Consider the following 21,935-nt stretch of genomic DNA (forward strand, 5'->3'; position numbering starts at 1 on the left):
GGTGAGGGAAAGGGTCTTTATCCAGCCAATATATCCATTGGAAGAGGAGATAGAGAAAAGGCCCATCCTTATGTAATTGTAGAGAAAGCCCCAAATTGGAAATTGGGACTCTTACTATTAGAATTACACTCCTTTTATGTAGCATGTGAGCACAGCTCCTTCCTTCCTTGCTGCCTTCCTTCCTTTTTTCCTTTCCTTTCCTTCCTTTTCTTTCCTTTCCTTCCTCCCTTCCTCTTCCTTTTTTTCCCTTCATTCCCTTCCCTTTCCTCTGTCCACATAGGATATCTTACTCTTATCTATACTCTTACCTGCGGGTACTCTGCCCAAAGAATGTTTTTGTTGGAACCCTTCTAAGATACTTTGGAGTTTACCAGTCAGATTTCTTTCTTAAGGACCCTGCCTTAAATCCAAATCACTCTGGCTCTCAATGATTGGTGAGCAGTGGGTCCCAGGCCAACCCCACTTGGCCATTGTTTAGGCCCTGATTGGCTCTGAGTGAATGTAAATAGCAGTTGTTTCTGTTTTGGTCAGAAACCTGACCATCTTCCCTTTCCAGATTGATTTTTTTTTTTTTTTTTGGACTAGGTTAAAAGAAGCCATCCTCTGCCTCAATTTGTACTTAGTCTTAATCATTGGTTGGGTGTTACCTCAAATTAAGAGCTATTACAGACTTTACATCCAGAGCCTTTTCCAGTCATTCTGATCTAGACCTCGCCACTGGATCCAAATGAGTCTGAAGGGGAAGGTGAGGCAGGTAACCTTGCCCAACCTTCACTTAAATTAATTCATTTACATGTCATGGTATCACCTTCCTAAAGTCATGTTCCTCTTTGAGAACAAAAGACAAACAACAATAGCATGTAAACAGTTCAAACAATGTCACTGAACAAGGAAAAACTTTTTTTTTTTTCCCTGAATAGGATGGATGGAAGTAGATTCAATTAGAGTTGCTTAATCTATTAAAACCTTTAATAGCTTAAAAGAGCGCTAAGATTTTGGGGACACCTAGTATTTTGTACACCTAGAAGTTTTCCTCAAAATGATTTCTCTGATGTTTTAAGGTTTACAGAATACTTGCCATAGATCTCAGCTTTGTGCTGATGGTAAAAATATCAATGCCCCCATTTTATAAACAGGTTCAGAGAAAGACAGAATAATATAACAGAGCCCAAGTTCAACTTCTGGCTTTTTCTTACTTTTACCTGGGTGAACCTGGGCAAATCAAGACTCTTTTTTTCTCCAAGAGCATTAGTCTCCTACTTCCAACGTTCTTTCCAGCAGGACCTTCCAACAGGTCTTTTCTATAAGCCTGTGATTCACTTCATTGGAATCCTGATGGAGGTCACCAATCCTGTGTCTTCATTCTGTTGACTAGCATAATTTTAGAGAAGGAAAGGCCCTTGATCCTCAGGTTGGGGTTCACATTCCATCCAGGTCTGCCCCTCATTCCATGTGTGACTTTGGGCAAGAGACATTGCTTGGGGGAACTCCTGTCAAGTGAACTAGCTCGATGACCACCATTGTGGTCACTGGGAGCCCATTGCTTGCTGAGATGATTTAGAGCAGGGGTCCTCAAACTATGGTCCATGGGCCAAATGTGGCAGCTGAGGACATTTATCCCTCTCACCCAGGGCTGTGAAGTTTCTTTATTTAAAGGCCCACAAAACTATAGTCCCGCCCTCCAACAGTCTGAGGGACAGTGAACTGGCCCCCTATTTAAAAAGTTTGAGGACCCCTGATAGAGCAAGGGGCAGCTGGAAATTCATTCAAGTCTTCTGACATCATCATTGTCTGTGACTTGGTTTACTTTCCACATTTCCATACATAAATCTATGCTCAGAACTAAAACTTTATTTTGTTGCCTCTAGCACTTTTAACTGTTGCTTTTTAAAGTGGATTCTCACCTGTATTTTCATTTCTAACTCTAGTATTCTCCTCTCATACATGTTTTGGTTTTTCTCGGTGGATTATAAAAGCTTTGCAAGGAGAGATTGGTTCATTCATTGTATTGTATCTTCAATGTCTGGCATATAGTAGGTGCTTAATAAATTGATGATAAGACTTCAGTCTTTTTTCCAGTGGTATCTGAAATGCTGTAGTGCCTTGGATTATTCATCCTGAATAATTTTGGGAGTGGTATATAGCCATCTTAACCCACCAAAAACAGAATCTCACCAAGGGCTTCCATGTTTCCTCACTGGGTTGTTTTGAAGATGACTGGAGATAGTGTTTAGTTTTTCTAAACTATAAAGATGCCATTCAAATTCAAGGTGGGGTTGTTATTTTTATTTATGACAGGTATCCTAACATCCTCCTTGTGCGGCGTGTGCCAGAGAGTGATGCTGGACCAGATTGTCCAGTGGGGCCTGTCCTTGCTCATTATTCAGGCAGTGATTTCTAAAGATTATTTTGGCCCATTGCTTCAGAAACTGGGGAGTAAGTTATACCTCATAAGTCCCATTTCTCTAATGCTTTAAAGTTTACAAAGCACTTTCTTTGCTATTGTTAGGAGGTCCATAAGGACATAGTTTTATTCCCATTTTACAGATAGAAAAACTGAGACAGTGATTAAATTAATAATTGATGTCATTCATGTGAGTAGTAAACATCAGAGCTGAAATTTAATCAAAGGCTCCTATTTCACGGACTATATTCTTCATTCTCTGAGCTAGCTCAATAACTACTATTGTGGTCACTGGGATCCCACTGCTTGTTGAGATTTAGAGCAAGAAATAGCTGAAATTTTCTCCCCCCAGGCCTCCTGAGGCAATTGGAGTTAAGTGACTTGCCCAGGGTCACACAGCCAGGAAGTGTTAAGTGTCTGAGGTTATATTTGAACTCAGTTCCCCTGACTTCAGGCCTTGTGCTTTATCCACTGCGCCACCTAGCTGCTCCAGATAGCTGGAATTTCAATCAAGTCTTCTGATTTGGTTTTCTGTGACTCAGTTTACTTTCCATATTTCCATGCATAAATTCATCCTGGTAACGAAAACTGGTAACGAAAGATTTTGTAACCTCACCGGGTGTTGTCTACCAGCACTTGCAGAACCTTGTGGTTATAGGTTGTAGGGCCATTTTTCATTCTGCCTTACTCCTTTCGTGGTCCTCATGGCAGAGATCCTGGAATGGTTTTGCCATTTCCTTCTCCAGCTCATTTTACAGATGAGAAAACTGAGGCAAGCAGGCTAAAGTGACTCATCCAAGGTCACACAGCTAGGAAGTGTCTGAGGCTGGATTAGAATTCTGGAAGATCAATCTCGCTGCTTCCTGACCCCGCACTGTCACTCTCCATCCCTTGTGACATTTAGCTGCCCTCCACTGTGCCTTGTTGCTTGAGCCTAATTGAGGGAGGTACAAACAAAATGCCATTTATATCATCAAACTATAGACATAATAATGGCCAGCATTTGCATGGCATTTTAAGGATTACAAGACTCTTGGTGTATTTTAATTTTTTATCTTTACGACAGTTCCTTGAGGTAGATGCCCCATTTAACCCCCATTTTATGGATGAGGAAATTGAGACACAGAAGTTAATTGATTTGCCTCAGCTCTAAGTCCTGTCTTGCACACCGTACCCCCTCTGATCCCCGGTCGCTATAATGCCCATTTCCCAGTGTCAGGGGAGTTAATTTATTTGGACATTTAGTATGATACTTCCTGCAGTGCTTTCGAGGCCGTGGATGGGGTTAGCTCTGGGCAGATCCTCCCCTCCCCCAGTGTGTGGAGGGTCCTTCCTTCATCCACCCCTTTGGGTAAAGGGATTGACTTTATTTTTGTAAATGTAAAATGCAAAATAACTTTGACTTTACCAAGATACTCGGGAATAATTCATAGGAAGTGAGTGGGCTTTGCACATTGGAGAACCATGTCAGAAAACTTGGGTTCCAACTCTGGAGCCACAGGGACCCGGGTTCGAGGTTTGCCCCTGTGTGAAGTCATTTAACTTAGGAGGCCTCAGGAAGATTAGGTGATGGTGTGGGATCTTTATTATACAAACTGCCATTTGCTAGTCTTATGACTTGGGACTTGTGCCTCAGTCATCTCCTCTGTAATATGGGAATGATGTGGGGCTCAGATGAGCTCATGATGTTGTAGCCATATACATGTCAGGTTCTAGTCCCACCCTCCATGGAGATAGCCTTCCTTAGCTTCCCCCCTTCCCCAGCGTGTACAGGGCCTGACACTGACGTGAGGCATTTCAAGGACAACTAGGGATCACGGAAGCAAGAGGAAGTCCTGCTGTCCCAGATCCGTCCCAACTTGGGTTCTCTGTCCCACTTGGATTCCAGGTCCCTTGCAGCCCTGAATGAGGAGCGGGACAGCCAGGCTTCCCCTGCTGCTTCACTGCCTTGGCCAGACTCCTCCTTATGGCAGTTTGAAGGCAGCTCAGCAGCCACAGGCCGCTCCTCCCAGCATCCTCAGCTTCTGCACCCATGGCAACCAAGGCTGCCTCTGTCTCTGGGCCCTTCATCCTTCCTCTTTGTGTGAAGGACTCTCAAAGAACCAAAGTTTGTGACTACCAGAGCTAGTCAGGCTATGGCATTTATTAAGCACCTACTGCATGCTAGACACCACACTAAGCACTGAAAAAAAGAATAAAGACAAAAACCATAGTCCCTGCCCTCAAGGAACTTACATTCTATGTCCCATAGAGTGCTGCACATACAAAGCCTATGTAGTGGAAATAGAAGGTCATCTCAGAGGGAAAGCAGGGGATCTGTCGAAGCAGGCTGGGATTTCAGCTGAGTTTTTTTTAATTGTTTATTTTATTTTTTATAATAGCTTTTGATTTTTCAAAGATATGCAAATATGTTTTCAACATTCACCTTTACAAAACCGTGTGTTCCAAATTTTTCTCCCTCCCTCCCTCTAGTCCACAAGCAAAGTTTAACCTATATTGATAAGTTAAACACATGCAGTTCTTACCCACTACCTTGCTGATTGATCTCCTTTAAAAAGAGAAGTGGGTTGAAATGACTGAGTGCATTCAGAGGCTCTCACACTTTCTGGTCCTTGATCTCCTGCTCTGTTTGACTTTAAGTAGCCTAAGTCTAGCCTTGCTAAAGAGAGGATCTGTTTCTAAACGTTTCCATATTCCTTGTGATCAGCTGAGTCTTAAAGGAAGCCAGCCCTGGGTGGAGATGCAGGAGTGGACATGGAGCAGGGGAACGGGTCAGAAGGGCAGTAAAGTCTGGATCACAAAAGGCTGGTATCTTGAGGTACAAGGGAGCCAGTGCAATTTACCAAGTAGGGACAGGAGTAACACTGTCAGGCTTGTGCTTTAGGAAGATCCCTTTGGCAACTGAGCAGAGGAGGCTGGGCAGGGGTGAGGAGAGCATGGGGCAGGAGATGAACCAGAGGCTAGCAGTGGCTCCTTTCTCTAACCCTTCCTCCCCTCCATGAGACTGGCAAACACCATTTACTGAGCACTCCCTCTGGGATTTGGACTCGGTCAAGAATTAGCACAACCTTGGGCCTGATTACCAGCACGCTTACTGTTCATCGGCCCTTTGGCTTCTCAAAGATTACGGAGCCCATCTTCATTTGTCTGCGTTAGCCAGAATTAAATTTCAGGTCCAGGAGACTTTACTGCCTCTCCCTCCTCCCTCTTCCTCTCCTCCCCTCCCCTTCCACCCTTTCTGTCTCCCTCTTTCTTACTTACCAAATCTGACCTAAAGATACTTACTAGCTGTGTGACTCTGGCGAGCCACTTAGCTTCCATTTGCCTCAGTTTCCTCATCTGCAGAGTGGGATTATAAGAGTACTTGCCTTCCAAAGTTATTGTGAAGATCAAATGTAATATTCGTGAAGAGCCAGTACCCAGCATATAGTAATAGTAGAAAGGTATCATTATTATGTGTTTACTCATGATTTCTATTTGTGAAGAACGACTTATTTATTGACTTCATTTAAGTAAAGAAGTGGTTTGTATTGACTTTGAATGAATTCAACGGCTCACACACTTTCTGGTCCTTGATCTCTAGCTCCATTTGACTTTGTCACCTAAGCTTAGACTTCCTAATGAAAGGGCCATTTCTTATTAGTTGGGTGCACTCCTGCACTCCCCCTCTATATTGTTCCTACAATTCTGGATGTGGAGTCAGGAAGATCTGAATTCAAATCCTGCCTTGGACACTTAGTAGCTGTGTCACTTGATTCCTGCTTGCCTCCATTTCTTCATCTGTAAAATGGAGCTAATAATCCTCAGGCTGGCCAGAGGATCAGATGAGCTCACGAGCACTGCCCAGAGAAGTGGGAGGTGCCTCTGGAGCTGTTTCAGCCTTTTCCCCAGACAGCTTCAGGTAAAGATCTGCAGCGGGGGTTGGGAGGGGTCAGAGGGGGCCCCTGGCCAAGAACCTGGCCCTTCTTCATGGGCCTGGACACTGTTGGGGAGTTAAAGGCTGCTTTCCTCAATGTGGCTGTCGCCATCTGGTGGCGCCTGCAAGGTAGGACAGCTTTTGAAAGTGACATGGAAATTGAGGAGACAGCCCACTCAGGGAGGGACCAAGACTTTAGATCGCAGAGCGTCAATCCAGGCCTTCCAGCCCGGGGCAGGGACAGATTTCAGGGCGCTTGGATGGAGGAAGAACGCCTGGCTCCTTCCAGCCTCTCGCCGACATTGAGCGTTTCCTGGAAACGGCAGTAACGATAGGTTACCCGATGGCAACAGGCTGCATCACACAGAAGCTTCCGAATCCGTCCTGGGCGCACTGCCCATAGAACAAATGTCGGAGCATTCACTGACTTGTCAGCGGTCGCCTAGGTAGTAAACGGCGGTGGCATTTAAACTCATTTGCTAACTGTCACATTCCGCTCCCTTCCTGTTTCTGGCAGGGCCTGGGGAGCTTTGGGCCCCAACGTAGGACCCGGTGGCTACTGACCTGTCCTGGGGAAGGGTCAGGCTGCTCATCCCAACTCCCTGTGACATCATGAACATTCTGGTTTCCAAAACAGCTTGCTTTGGGTTCCTTCAAAACAGGGGTGACCATGACCAAGCATTTGTTTACAGTTTCGGGGACATTTGTTTCCCATCATGAGGCACTCGGTGCCCATTATATATGGGGGGGAAACTGAGGCACAGCAGTATTAAGTGACTTACACTTAAGCTAAATAGGATAAACCTAAATTGTTTACTAGTTGTTTTAAAGAAGGATGACTTGGAAAGTTGGTACATATTATTTAGAAAGAAAAAAAGATCTGAGATAATTTAAATAGATATAAAGGCATCTGCATTTATATGACCTATTTATTTAGCTCAGGCTTACCTTACCATAACAGCAAAGTGCTTTGCAGTGTATATAATTACACCCAAAGGACACCATAATTAAATCATTTCTTTGACATGTGATTAATGTATTTCATTTAGATAGTGAAGTTAAAAAAAACCAGTGAAGTTTTTCTTTCCTGGTCTTAAACAGTTTCCTTTTCTTGTAGAGGGCTGCTTATTTCCTTAAAATGTGAATTTCTAAATGAATAATATAATTCATATTTCCTGGTCAATTTTAAGATAAAAAGCAGTTTAAAAAGTTTTTTTTTTGTGCATCCTTTTTATTCAGATCATTTCATTTATCTGTTAACTGTGTCCAGAGGGAAGATTTTACTTTTAAAGTAAAGAGAAATGTTGGGATAAACTTTGAATATTGACAACTCCCCTTCCCTTACCTCCCCAAGGACAATAGCTTAAAGAGTCCCCTAGAGTGGAAATGCAGATCAGCTTTTTACATTCTCATATTAAATATGTGGAATTAGAGTATTTCAATTCCATAAGTCTATGAACTACACCAAGTATAGTTCCTTATGCTGGGGAGTACAAATATAAAATCCTTTCCCTTTTCCTTTCCTTTCCTTCCCCTCTCTTCATAACATAACAATAACAAGTGTTCTTTTTATTCCTCACTCTTTTAACCATTAATTTGCTTTGCTTTAGGATGGCAGCATTCAAGGAAAGCTTGACTTTGAAATCCGGATGCAAAAGGGAATATGCAAACTCCTTTCCCTGAGTACTCAAAAAGATCAGCTCTTACATGCAGTTAAAAATCTGATGGTCTGCAATGCTCGGATAATGGCTTATACAGAAGAACTGGAGAAACTGAGAGAGCGGATTGGACCTGAAAAACGGTGAGTTACAGATTCAGGTTTGCTCTTCCTTGTATAATTTATAGCTGTGAATGAACTTAAACATTTGAATGAAAACTGCCTAATTTAGATTCAAGTAGAAATGTCAAAGCACCCAATACTGTTTTAAAGATAAATGCTAAAGAAAGGGATCTAGAGCTCTTTCGGGGTTACTAAGCGTGTTCCTGACTTTTATCCTGGGAGGTAGAGAGGATGAGATCATTTCCTTCTGGGGAGACTGGAGAGCTTTAATGGTGAGGAAGTTTTCCTGAGAAGCAGACAGCTATGGCAATTGCAATGGGTAAGCAAAATAATTTCATAGCACCTTGGAGCAGGAAGGGGCTATAAAGATGATCCAGTTCAAAATAAAAAAGGAAACTGAGCCCCACAAAGGTTGACTTGCTCAGGCTCATCAGTCTCAATAAAAAAAGATAGTCTGCTTTCCCACTGATTCCTTATCATTAGCCTGTTGTGCTGCATCGCCCAATGCTTTTCTCTGAGAGGAAGATTTCAATATCCAAAATGGGACATCATCCCATTGCTGCTTGACGATGTTGTCTTGAACCCTCTCTGTCTGATGCTCTTTCAATCTGCAGGCACAGGGAGGTAGGGAGGGGCTGTTTCATAATCCACTGTTACCTCTGCTCTAAAATTATTCATTTATAAAAATGTTACATAAGGCTGGTCCTAGCACTGATGTCTGTTATGTAACAAAGGCAAGGGAAAAGGGAAAAATGATTGCTGAGCTGAGAACACATGTGATTTCCCAACTCCCTACTGAATGCTGTTGGGAAGGTTACCTTTTTCCCCTCTAACTGCCTTTAGATATAGAAAGGAGAGTGGCAGAGAACTGAAACAGTGACCAACCAAAAATTAAATAAAACATTAAAATACAACCACAATCGGTTATCTGTCCATTCCTGATTTAAATTTCCATTCTGAATTGATGTGATTTCCTTGGTTTTCCTTGATTTTCTCATCCCTGCTTCATGCTAGATAGATCACTGAGTTATTTTGAGTGCCTAGGATGGGGCTTCCTAACCCAGTGTTCACAAATTTCCATGGATCTGTTTAAAGATTTCAAGGAGCCTGTGAACTTAAGTGGGGCATTTATTTTTACTAACCTTTGTATCCCCATGGATTTTATTTTATTTATTTTTAACTTTAATTTTAGAAAGATCCAAAGACTTCACCAATTTGCTAGGAAGGGGGAGGGGTCAAAGCCAAAGAAAATTTAGGAACTCCCAGTATGTAATGTGGAGAAAAGCAGTCATTGCTATCAAATAATAATGAGGGTTAGAGAGATAGTGTCACAAAGATAGGGAAGAATGATGTTAATGTGAAAATTGCATTATTTCTCTTAGGTAGGCAGTCAGATGTTTCTTGAAATTTGTATATAGGATATGTGTTATGTACCAAGTTATTCCAAGCTGGTTAAGTTGTTCTACCATATACAAATAAGATTATGTATAGTCAGCTGTCAACTAATTTAACTGTAGAGAGAATCCAAAATAAATTACATCATGACATGATCTCAGCCCTCTGATTCGGTGATTGTACCAGAATTCACATTGTTTGCAGCTGATGGGCAAGATGAATGTCCTCCTCTCTAGAAGCTAGAGTTATCTAAGGCCTTAAAAGGGCTGAAAGCAATGAGGGGAGAAGATCTCGCTTCCCAGGCCTGGGTAACAACATGAGCACAAGCTTACAGTCAGGAGATTCACTGAGGCTCAGTATCAAGGTTGCCCCTTGGTCATCAGAAAAACTCTAAGGCCCTGGATCCTTGGTCTCTTCATTGGTCATAAGAGGAACTTAGACTAGATCCCCAGAGGTGTTGTGATTCACAGTTGGAAATGGGCTTGGAGCCTGTTCCCAGGGTCTCCCTGATTAAATGGACTTTGTTTTGGGGGTAATAACAGGATATCTAATTGGCTTGTCAGGTGATATCCAAGCTTCTGTGCTTTGACTAAAAGGAAGAGCATTTAATCATGTGAACTCCCATAGGCCATGTGATTTTTTTTTCTTTTCCCTCAGTTTCCCTATCTCTTACTCTCACTGTCTTAGAGTCATAGAGATCATATGAAATAATATTTTGGGAATGTTTGTATAAAAGCTACTTTGATTAGTTATTTGCATGACGTCATATAATGAGAAGCAGGGTAGCACATATAGCCTCTATATGGCTCTGGGTCAGTCACCCAAACTCAGTGCTTTAGGCAGTTCTTTTATTAATTATTTTTTGGAAGCAGTTTGTGTTAAGTGACTTGCCTGGAGTTACACAGTGAGTAAATGTCTAAAGTGGTATTTGAATTCAGGTCCTCCAGACTCTAGGACTGGAGAGCTATCCACTGCAGCACCTAGCTGCTCCCAGGCAAAGACAAGAATTAGATTTCCCTAGACTGGAAAATTCAGAGAATCCATAAATTTGGGATTTAAAAATATACATATATATCCTGATAGCTAATTCATTTTAATAGTTTCCTTTGTAATCCTCCATAACTAATTTTATTATTCTGAGAAAGGGTGCATAGATTTCCCCAGACTGCCAAAGGAGTAAGGAGTCCATGACCCACAAAAAAGACAGAGACCCCTTACTCTAAGACTGGCAACTATAAACAGGCTGCCAGCCTGCATGGATGGAGAGAGAGGGCTTTCTGCTCTGGGAGCTCCTGCTATAAACTGAATCCCAGCCACAGCCCTCATCCCTCTCCATCCCTCTAGCATCTAGTAAGGGGCAAGCTGCCTTTTTGTTCAGAAATAGGTTGGATTAGCCTCCATTACAAGCTTGACTTGGTCCTGGCCTTCCCGGTGGCCTGTTCATACAATATGCTCGTCCAGCATCCAGGGCGCCTTGGTTAGGGGGCCGGAGCTGCTCGGTCCAAACCGAGATGGCCCAAGGGGAGCATGTGGATCTAATTGTGTCCTTCAAGCTTTGATGGTTTGGTTTCTGGTGAAAAAAGGGCTCAGTCTTCTCCAAATTGGATGGATTTGCTTCACTCTTTTTCTTTGTCACAAAGGAGCTTGACACTGGGGGAATGATTGATGGGTAAAGATGAAAACTGTCAATAAAATACATTTAAAAAACAAACAAGCTCCTCTGTTTAGGGTCAAGAGGTGAAATAAAAACTTGTCCAAAGAGCTGTGTGTGATCCATTTGGATTCCTCACATCTACTCTATCCCATAATTTAAAATTCTCATTAAAATTCCCAAAGCTGAAAAGATTATATAACCTGCCTAAAAGGCAGCTATTTACCATCCTTTCAGGGCTTCTTTATGAAAACATATAGGGCTCTTTCATTGTTGGGTTGGTTTGTACTGTAGATTATTACTTTTTGCAAAGTGATACTGTGTTAAATCTGCACCTGGAAGACTATAAAATACAAAAATCTATTTACTCAATTTAAAAATACATTTTGAAAGAAAATGGCTAATTGGCGCCCTCTGGTGGTCATTTCCCATCACTGCAAGTAGAACAGGACCTACATTCAATCTTAGATAAACATTTTTCTATATTTAAAAAAAAAAAAAAAAGTCCACTTAAGATTCAGCACAAGATCAGTTGAAAACTGCAGTTCCAAGAGTGAAGAACCCTATTAAAGGGTGTTTTTTTCCTTGGGGCCAGACTTCTTGTCTATTCACCAATTGACTCTGTTAAGTATAGATTTCTTTATTGAGAGTAACAAGAGACTTATAAAGCAGATGTTTGCTTAATCATCAGCTCCTATATCAGAAGTAATATTTTAATTCTTAGTCTCAGAATCCACTGGAGTTTTGGATTTACGTTCATGCACATGTTAATAGCAGACGTTAATGTAGCACTTGAAGGTTTCCAAAGGGCTTTCCAAAATAGTATCTTCTTTGATCCTCATAAGAAACCCAGGAGATGAGATGCTGCTATTCCCATTCGGGTCTCCAGACAGGTTAGGTGACTTGCTCAGAGTCACAAAGCTAGTATGTGTCTGAAGCTCAATTTGAGTTCCTATCCCGACTCCACATCCAATTCTCAACCCACTGTACTGCTTAATTGCTCAATATGTAAAACATTAATATCCAATTTAAGCTAATTCACATTTCTGTAAATAGCTACATAAGTAAGACAGAATTATAGAGAGAACTAATTTTTCCATAAGCTGGTTTTTTTTCCTCCTGTAATTTTTTAATCTTCTCCAAATCACCTTAATCAACAGGAGTTTAAGGAGGAATTTAAACACCAAATAGTCCAAGCAATAATCAAATGTCCCCTCTGTAAACCCTAAATTATTCTGCTTAGACTCATCACATCTCAGAATGGTAACATTGTGTTGAGAGGGATTGCTTAACAGCCGTGAATGATCTAATTTTTTGTGGAGTAATAGAAAAGTGCAGATGTTCCTTGGGATTGGAGTCATGGAAATGGATGGCTCAGTTTTCAGAAGAAGAAAATTGATTCATCCAATGGATGCCAATTCCTGGAAAAAAAAATTTGAATGGATTATTAAATAGGTGGTTTGTGAATGCTTCAAAAGGGACCCAGTCATCACTTAGAGCTAGCATAGATTGTATTAGACCAACACTTCCTTTTTTGACCTTTTAAAAAAAATTTTTTTTTGGACTGGAAAATTTGAACAATCTTGGAGAATAGGAGAGAGGTCCCACAGGACTGGAGAGAGGCAAATGTTGACTTTTTTCCCTTGCCCTTTCTTTTCCTTACCTTCTCTTTTTATTTTCAACAAGATTTCTCTTCCCTTTTCTCTCTCACCAAAGCCATCTTTCATAACAATAAAAATAAACTTATCAGTATATTGGAAAAGCCTGACAGTATATGCAATCTGTTATACCTGTTGACCTCCTACCTCTAAAAAGGTTGTGAATGTTGTCTTATCTTTGGGGCTATGCTTATTCTTTGGAATTTTGCAAATCCTCATTTTTTTTTTATCATTTTGTAGTTCTTTCCATTTATATTACCAAAGTTACTTGTGTAAGAGATTTTCGTAGCTCTGCTGACTTCCCTGTGCCTCAGTTTGTGTCTTTCCATACTTTTCTTTTGTCATCTATTTCTATTCCCATATATTCATGTGCCATTCTCTAAATTGCTCTATTTTAGTATATATGTGGATTTCTTTGGGTAATCAGTAGGGAAATCTCCAGACCAAAGGGGATGGGTATATTACTCATTTTATTTGCATAATTCCAAAATTGCTTCTTTTGTCAGTTTGCAATACTGTGAGCACACACTTCAGGATTGTTTTGATTTGCATTTCTTTTGTTAGTGATTTGGAACCTGTGGTGCTTAATGACGGTGATTCTTTTGAACTCTTTTTTTTTTTTTTTTAATTTGACTACTCTTTTAATGGTGGCTTCTGGTCTTAGTTATAGCTGTTAATTGTTTATATCAGAAATAATAATGATAGTCTTTTTGTAGCACCTACAAATTTACAAAGAACTTAATATCTGATTTGATCTTTACATCAGCCCTTGGAGATAGCTATAATCATTCCTATTTTACAGATGTGGAAACTGAGGCTCAAAGACATTAAATGATTTGTTTGGAGTCATGTAATTGGTTAATAAATTGAGGCAGGACCTGAGCTCAATTCCTCCTGATTACAGATCTAAGACATAACATCATTGTATTATCTAGCTTACCAGGAACGTCTTGCTTTTCTGATCCTAGGTGCGTTGATTTTGTTTGTATAGAATCTTTTCAGCTTTTATCTCTTGTAATTGCCTCTTGTCTCTTGTTTGCTTAAAAATACACCTGCCCTGCCAGGAGACAAATATGTAACACTGGGCTGAATCAGAAAGACCTCACATAATTCTTAGCTGTGTGACCCAGACCCAGGTCAAGTCACTTGAATTTTCTGCCTCAGTTTCCTCGTCTGTAAATGGAAATGATAATAACAGCAAGATTGTGGTGAGGATCCAATGAGATAATAATTGTAATGTATTTAGCATAGTGTCTATGCTAAGTGTCATGTGCCTGACACATACATAGTACATACTTAATACATATTTTTTTAAGTTCTTTATCTTTAAGTAGCATTTTATAACTAAGGCTGGTTTTTGTAATTATTTAGAATGGAATTTTCCTTTGTTATTGTTTCTTGAATTTTGTTATGTAGAAATGCTACTTTCTAGTGAGGGTTTAAATTTAGTTGCCTGCAATTTGGCTGAAACTATTTTCTGAATAACCTTACTCATGATCTGGAATTTTCTAAATATATCATCATGTCATCAGCAATAGGGATAGTTTTACCACCTTATCTTTATGCTTTTAATATCTTTAATATTTTTCTCTTGTCATATTATATTAAGCAACTCCAGAATTATATCAAATAAGAATGGGGATAATGGATTTCCTTGCTTTATTCATATAATATTGGAAAAGTTGCTAGTATATTTCTGTTACATGATGGTTGCTTTTGGTTTTAGAGAAAATTATAATATTTTAAAAAGACCCTTCCCTTTATTGCTATATTTTATAAGGTTTTAAACATAAGTACCTATCATACTGTGTCAAAGGCTTTTTCATTATCTGTTTAGATAATCATGTGGTTTTCATTGTTTTTGCCTTTAATGTGATCATTTCAAAAGAAACCCTAAACAAGAAAATATCAATATTAACTTTCTATTCTCCAAAAGCATCTAAATTCATAAGGGAAAGTGAATTAAATTATAAGTAAATAAACAGTAATATAGTTGTGGCAGAAGGTTTTAATGTTGATTGGCTGATTGACCGTAAAGCTAAGTAAGTTGGCTTAGATTGTGAAAGAATTCAAAAGATAGAGGAGTTTTTATTTTTCTTAGAAGCAAAGTGGCAAGAGAAAATATAGAAATGAACAAATTGATGGGTAAATTAGAGCTTGTGGTATATTTTCAATGGCAACATTAAAGAATATACATATTCCTAAGTACCACACAGAACTTTGACAGAAATTTACTGTAGAACACAGGCATTGCAAATAAATGTCAAAAGGCAGAAATACCCAAATATATCCTTTATAGAACACAATACAACAAAAATAGGGATTGTAAATAAAAGACATAAGTGGAGACGTGATAATGGAATTTTAAATGAGTCAAAGAACAAATCATAGAAACAATTATGTGGTTTTTTTTTCAATGTATTGATCTTACTGGTTTGGTTTTTTTTAATCTTTAAAAATTGTTATGGGGAAGTTCTGGGATGGACAGTGGAGAAAATTCAGGCATTCTAAAAGAAATCAATACAATTTTATTTTTTTAATTATGTAAAAAATAAACACAAAAGAGAAGATATTAAAAATTAGTCAGTTAATAAACATTTATTAAGTGCCTGCTATTTGCCAGCCACTGTGCTAACTTATTGGGATACAAGCAAAAAGACTTTGTTCTCAGGAATCTCCCAGTTTAATGGGAAAAAACAACAGGTAAACAACTAAATATTCACAAAGAAGATAAAGCAACTAAATAACAGAGGAAAGACTAACATTAAGTTGGGATCAGTAAAGGCTTCTTATAGAAAGTGAGATTTAAGTGGGATTTGAAGAAATTCGGGAAAGCCAAAAGATGGATTTGAAGAAAAAAATTAGAGGGAAAATGTTTTGTCAATCCAATCAAAAAAGATGTGGCAGAAAGTTTAAAAACAATAGCAAATGAACAAGATAAAAATACTATCAAAACCTAGAGAAAAAAGCATTATCAGAATCTGTTCAGTACAATTATATATGACCAAAACTGAGAATCATTCCCCTCAGGAAAAGGAGGGATACCTTAAACAATATGAAATAGCCAAATTAACAGATCAGAGACATTTTAAATAACCCAATCTTAGAAAAGGAAATATAGCTAGTTAGTTATTAAGGAACAATCAAAAGCAGATGGAGAAATCTAGGTTCTGATGGAAAAATTTAGTGCTAGTGTCATACATATCTCTGACTTTTTTTTATTATTATTATAAAAGAGTACTAATAAAGCAAAGGAGAACTTTTTAATCATAGATTAATATCATTAATTTTTATTCAGATTTTATATAAAAATGTAAAGTCACAGCAATTGATCTCCAAAACTCATTGTGGCCAAATTGAATTTATACCAGGGATGGTTTAACATTAGGGAAAGAGTCAACATAATTGATCATATTAATTTTTTTAATCACCCAAAATTACATGTCTATTTTTTTACATGATTATTTCAATTAATTCAATTTTTGAAAAAAAAAAAAAAAAGAGGGGAGGGGGAAGACATTTCAAATTAGAGACCAGTAAGTTTGACTGATTTGTGGCATATATTTTTGGTTTGTCAACATTTAGAAAGGAAAGTAAGTATTGACTAATATTCATTGTAGCTTGATCAGACACTGCTAGATTGGTAAAAACAAGGTAATGTCATAGACACAAGACTCAGATTTTTGCAAAGCATTTGATAGTCTTATACTCTTCTTGAGATGGAGAGATGCAGGCTAGATAGGACAAATTATCTCTTGGATGAATGGATTCAAAACACCCATTTAGAGGTTACTATCAACTTGGAGAGAAATCTCTAATGGATTGTGTCAGCGATCACCATCCCTGCTTTTCAGTTTGCAGATAACACAAAAGGTAGCAAGGAAAGCTATTATATCAAAATTCAAAGATCTCAAGAGGTGAGAATACTGATTACAATCTAAAAAGGTGAAATTGGATAGAAACAAATGTAAAGTTTTACAAGTCTTCTCAAAGTAAGTTCTTATAGGGTGAATCAAAGGTGTTAGTAGACCTCAAGCTTGAATTAGGAATTGGCCAAGGGCTGTGGCACCTAAAAGAATGAATGTTCAAATCTGGTATCAGACACTTAACACTTCCTAGCTGGGTGACCCTGGGAAACCCCAATTGCCTCAGCAAACAACAACAACAACAAAATAACAACGACAACAAAAAGAATGTGAATTTAGGCTTCATGGAGACAAGGATCTTGTCCAGAATAAGGGAGGGATGGTGGTTCTGTTGTTTCAGCTCTGTTCAGTTCCCTTTGAGGTTTGTGCTCTGTTCTGGGGGACATGATTCATAAAGAACATTGACAAACAAATGTATTGAGATGCGTGCCATGTGAGAACTGGAGAACAGATATTCTCAGGGGAGGGGAAGGATGGTGGTTGAAGAGGAACAGACAGTTTTCAGGTATTTGAAGGTGTGATTTGGAAAGAGGATTAGACTTGCCCCCTTAGAGAGTAGAACCAGGATAAATGAGTTGAGACTGCAAAGGCAGATTTAGCATAACATAAAGAAAGCCTTTTTTAAAAATTGCTTTATAGTACTGATATTTATGTATTTTAAATTATTTTGTTTTCTAAATTAACAAGTATTTATTTTCTCTCTTCCAACCCCTTTGTGAAAAAATGAAAAATTTAAAACTTTCTAACAAACATCTATAATTAAACCAAATAAACTCAAGGTTTATGTCTCACTGTTCTTATCTTCATCATTGGTCCCTCTGGACCATTGTGAATAGTCTTTAAGTTGATCAAATTTCTTTAACAGCCTTCTAAGTGCTCAGCTATTTGTCTCCTTCCTCTACTCCTCCAAGCTCTGCTGTCTTCCTTATGGAATTACCTGGCTCAGACCATAAGGAACACCACCAATGCCTGCCCAAATAATCAATAACCTACTTCAGTTGGCATTCAATGCTCTGTCCAACCAATTTCATTACATTTTCTTTTAAGTGCTGCTTCAGGAAAATGACTCTAAGAAAGATTTTCTGAGCTCATCTTGTCTTCTCTTGCCTCTGCGTCCTTCCAGGCCTGAAATTCATTCTTTAAAACTCTTACCTGTTGAAATTCTCCTTTGCCCTCAAGGGCCAACCCAGTGAAGTACGCCCCTTGCATGAGGTCTTTTGATCTGCAAAGCTTCGGGGAATCCCTTTGCCTTTTTGCTCAATGTTCTTCACTAACTTGTAGTATAATTATTAACATTCTTATTCATGTTGTAATTTGTATTTGTGGCTCATCCCTGTCTGATTTTGGAAGTTCCTTAAGGATAGAGGCTGCTATTTTTTACCTTCATAATTAGAGGCACCTAGTATTGGGCCTTTTCTACCTATCAATTGGATTGAACTGAATGGACTGTACCTTTCAAGGTGGTTCAGCAGTGCGACATGGCAGCCAAACCAGTAAGTGCCTCCTTAGTTTGTGGTCGTGGAGGGTTACCCCCCTGGATGAGTAAGGAGCCCATTTCCCAGTGGGCTGTCTCACACTGACTCCATCTGGTTTCTCTTACTCAGTTCTGTGCATTACATTTTTAGGAAGACAAGGATAGACTAGAGTATGCCCAAAAGATCAGTCAGGATGGTGGAAGGACTTAAAACCACTAATAGAGGAGGTAACGGAATTAGAGAGGAGACTTGTGGGGGACTTGGTTGTATGTGTCCAATCTTTGGAGAGTTTTTAATCACACGGAAGGGTGGAGCCAATTTATTCTTGTCTCCAGAGGTTAGAACTCTAGGATAAACATGTAGAAGCTTTGGGGGCTGGGTGGGCTACAGTTTTTTGCCTGAATAATACAGTAAAACACTGAGCATTTTCTCTGGTCTAATGATATCAGCACTGTTGACCTTCAGTCTGGAGAGCATTCATTGGACAATCAGTGCTTCAACTGGGAGTTAGATCAGTCAACATTTTAAGGTCCTTCTAACTATGATTTTATGATTCATTTGTGATAGCCTTTGAAATTTCTCTTGCAAGATTTTATTGTGTATTTAATGCCCATCAAGGTATATAGTTCTCAACAAATGATTTGAAATTTTGGATATATGTGAGTGGAAAGTAGGATTGAAAACTCTGCTGCCATGACGCTGAAGAGATTGAAAGAGGAGTGAAAGAGAAGCCTGGACTAGATAATGTCCAGTGTTTACTTCAGGGAACAAACACTTCTGAACTTTACCTACTTGAGCAAACCATATTCATCTAGGTGCCATTCATAATTAGGTTTAATGGATTTCAACTTTAGAATAATTCACAAACCCTTCCATAGCATCTACTTAGCTGTTTAAATTACCTGGCTTATTAGGCCTTCCCGTTATCTCCAGTGAAATTCATATTTTGATGGATTATATTGCTCATTGCTTATTATTACAGAAATTTGAAAGAAATCTCATTTATATGTCAGAAAAGATAGGAGTTTGAATTTATGAATGGTAATTCTATTTCAAAGGAAAATGAATTTCCTTTTATGTACTATAAAATGTATTTTATCTGAGATTTGATAATAAAATGATGAGGCTGATGACTGGCTTGTAGAATTAGTCTCATTATTTTATATCCTCATTTCAGTGAGGGTTTGCATATGTGTGAACCTGGGGTCTCAGTGCTCGGGTGTACTCCTCTACCACTGTAGATTTTAGTTCATCTAGGGCTTTGATCCATGTCTTTTTAAAATCTCCCATGTCACTCATCAACTCAAGTATTCCAGAAAAGTTTCAAAATGAACTAAAATATTTTATATGCATGTATGTGGCTGAGCATTTGAAATGAGTGATTAAAGCAGGAGATTAATATATATTGTTTCAATTAGAGATATAAAGTAAACTGGACTGTGGATTGCCAACAGTTCTCATGGCATTCCTGTGGAAAAGTCAAGGATGATTTTTAAACTGTTGAAAATAAATGAGATTTCCCTACTTCAAACACTGACCTGATTTTTTTCCCCCAAAAAAATCTTTATTTAGAATCAGATAAGACTAAGATTTTTTTTTTTTGAAAATGTGTATCTATCATTTCACCACAGATTTGAAAATGCAGAGGAGTTAGATAAGACAAAATATTGGAGGGTTTTAGGATATGGTATGTCAGGGATATGCAGGGATGGGATTAAATGTTTATCCTGATATACCAAAATTAGTCATTTGCTTTTCTATCTCTTCATGTCTTTATGTAGTCTTTGGTTTATTTTTGTATGTGCTTTATATGGAGAACTATGTAGCATACACACACATGTACACAGATACTTGCATAATGATGTGTGCATGATTATATATTTCTATCATAATTTGTCTAAATTGTCCCAATCTATTTACTAATCTGGTACAGCTTGTTCTAAGTGAAGCAATGTTGGCTTCTAATGATCGCCTCCCTTTCTGAATGTTCACAAATCATCTCTTCAATTCATTTCTAAATAGCTGACCAGATCAGCTTAGTATAATGCAATGAAGCAGCAGGACATCAGAGTTTGAATTTTGCCTTTGCTACTTTCTTTGTAGCCAGGAGTAAGTCACATTACTGTGAGTTTTAATTTCCTCATCTGTGAATATAATACGTTAAAAAATATATAGTAAAATGTAATTATACAATTACATATAACAATGCAATTATACAATAATCTCCATAGATTATATACAATGATACCTGCACTATCACTTCTAATCTTTTTGTGATGGAAGGGCTAAACTATAATGCTATTTATATACATATTTATACATACAGATACAAAGGGGTATATGCATATGCATATATATACAGATATGCATAAATTTTGAAACTATCATTAACAAGCATTTGTTAAGTCCCTCCTATGTACCAAGCACCATGCTAAGCCTTAAGGATATAAAGAAAGGCAAAAACATGGTCCTACCCTCAAGAGGTTTATGGGGAACAACGTGAAACAATTGTCTGTATGAGATGCATAAGGAGGCAATGACGGGAGTACCCTAGCTGTCAGAATGACTTAGTTACTTCCTGGTAGTAAGTTACATACTTGGAAAGTTAATGGAATTTTTGTTTTTCAGTTAACTATTTCATTTGATAAGTAGGTGGTGTAATAATTCATTTCCTCTTTTCTCGTGACAGATGTGTGGATTCTGAAAAAGAACGGACTGCTTGTAAAGGAAAAGTTGCATTATCAGGTATGTGATTCATGGGCACTCATTCATAGGTCTAATGACCTTGGTCATACCAGTATAAGTTACTAAGTGGACAGTGTCTTTTGAATTCTTTGTAATGCTGTCAGATCCACCTTCTAAAACCCTCTTTTTGTCCCATTGCTCCCCATTCAAAAACTGAGAGCTTTACCTGGGTCATAGTCCTGCCTAGTCTCCCAGTCTGGCCTCTGATAGCCTTACCTTCCATTCCTGTTTGCATGGCCCACCCACCCTCCTTGCCAAGTCACAGAATTACAGGCAGACTTGGAAGGAAGGACAGTTTTCACAGTTTAGTAGATTGTCATGGATCCTGTTCTCCTTCTTCAGGGTCTGGGAGAAGAAGACTCTGCCCAAAGACCCCCAAGGATCCTAACAGTAGCTAGCCCATAGAAGGTGCATTAAGGTTTACAATGTGTTTTACAAATAGTATTTCACTGAATTCTCACAACAGCCCTGCAAGGTAAATACTATTAACATCCCCTTTTTGCAAAAGAGAAAACTGAGTCTCAAAGATTAAGTGACTGCTCTGGAGTCTCACACCTTGGAAGAAGAATTTGAGCTCAGGTTTTCTTACCCTGACATAGAAAAGTCATCATCCTGAATTGCAGCCTGTTATATTTCAGGACAAGTCTGTTTTTCCTACTTAGATGCCTTATTGTGGCATGAAGGTGTGACCCTAGGCCTAGTTGGGCAAGTGCCAAGTCGAGCAGGTGTTAACACTGCTCTCAGAAAGCCTGGAAAGGTGGTTGTTTTTGAGGACCAACCTGGTTAAATTCAGAGAGACTCTTCCCAGTTAGCCTGGTCACCTGGGGATGAATTGCTGGGCCTGACAACCATAAGAAAAATTTTAAATGGTTCTATGTTGGTACACTCCTCCCCTCCTCCACTTTTGGAGCACAGAAAAATAAGAATCACAATTTTTAGACTATCCCTAGGAGATCTTTATCAGTGACCAATCATTAGACAAACT

General features: G+C 38.8%; 1 protein-coding gene across 1 annotated transcript in view; it reads left to right on the forward strand.

The window, feature by feature from the left end:
* The first annotated feature begins 6,373 nt into the window (after window positions 1-6,373).
* RTKN2 (rhotekin 2) overlaps window positions 6,374-21,935 on the forward strand; it is a 69,452-nt gene continuing 53,890 nt past the window's right edge. The window contains exons 1-4 of the mRNA XM_051973864.1: window positions 6,374-6,645; window positions 6,838-6,862; window positions 7,931-8,121; window positions 20,895-20,950. Of these exons, the coding sequence (XP_051829824.1) occupies window positions 6,374-6,645; window positions 6,838-6,862; window positions 7,931-8,121; window positions 20,895-20,950 (544 nt within the window). The remainder of the gene's footprint in view (window positions 6,646-6,837; window positions 6,863-7,930; window positions 8,122-20,894; window positions 20,951-21,935) is intronic.

Source organism: Antechinus flavipes, chromosome 2, assembly GCF_016432865.1.
Source record: "Antechinus flavipes isolate AdamAnt ecotype Samford, QLD, Australia chromosome 2, AdamAnt_v2, whole genome shotgun sequence".
NCBI lineage: Eukaryota > Metazoa > Chordata > Mammalia > Dasyuromorphia > Dasyuridae > Antechinus > Antechinus flavipes.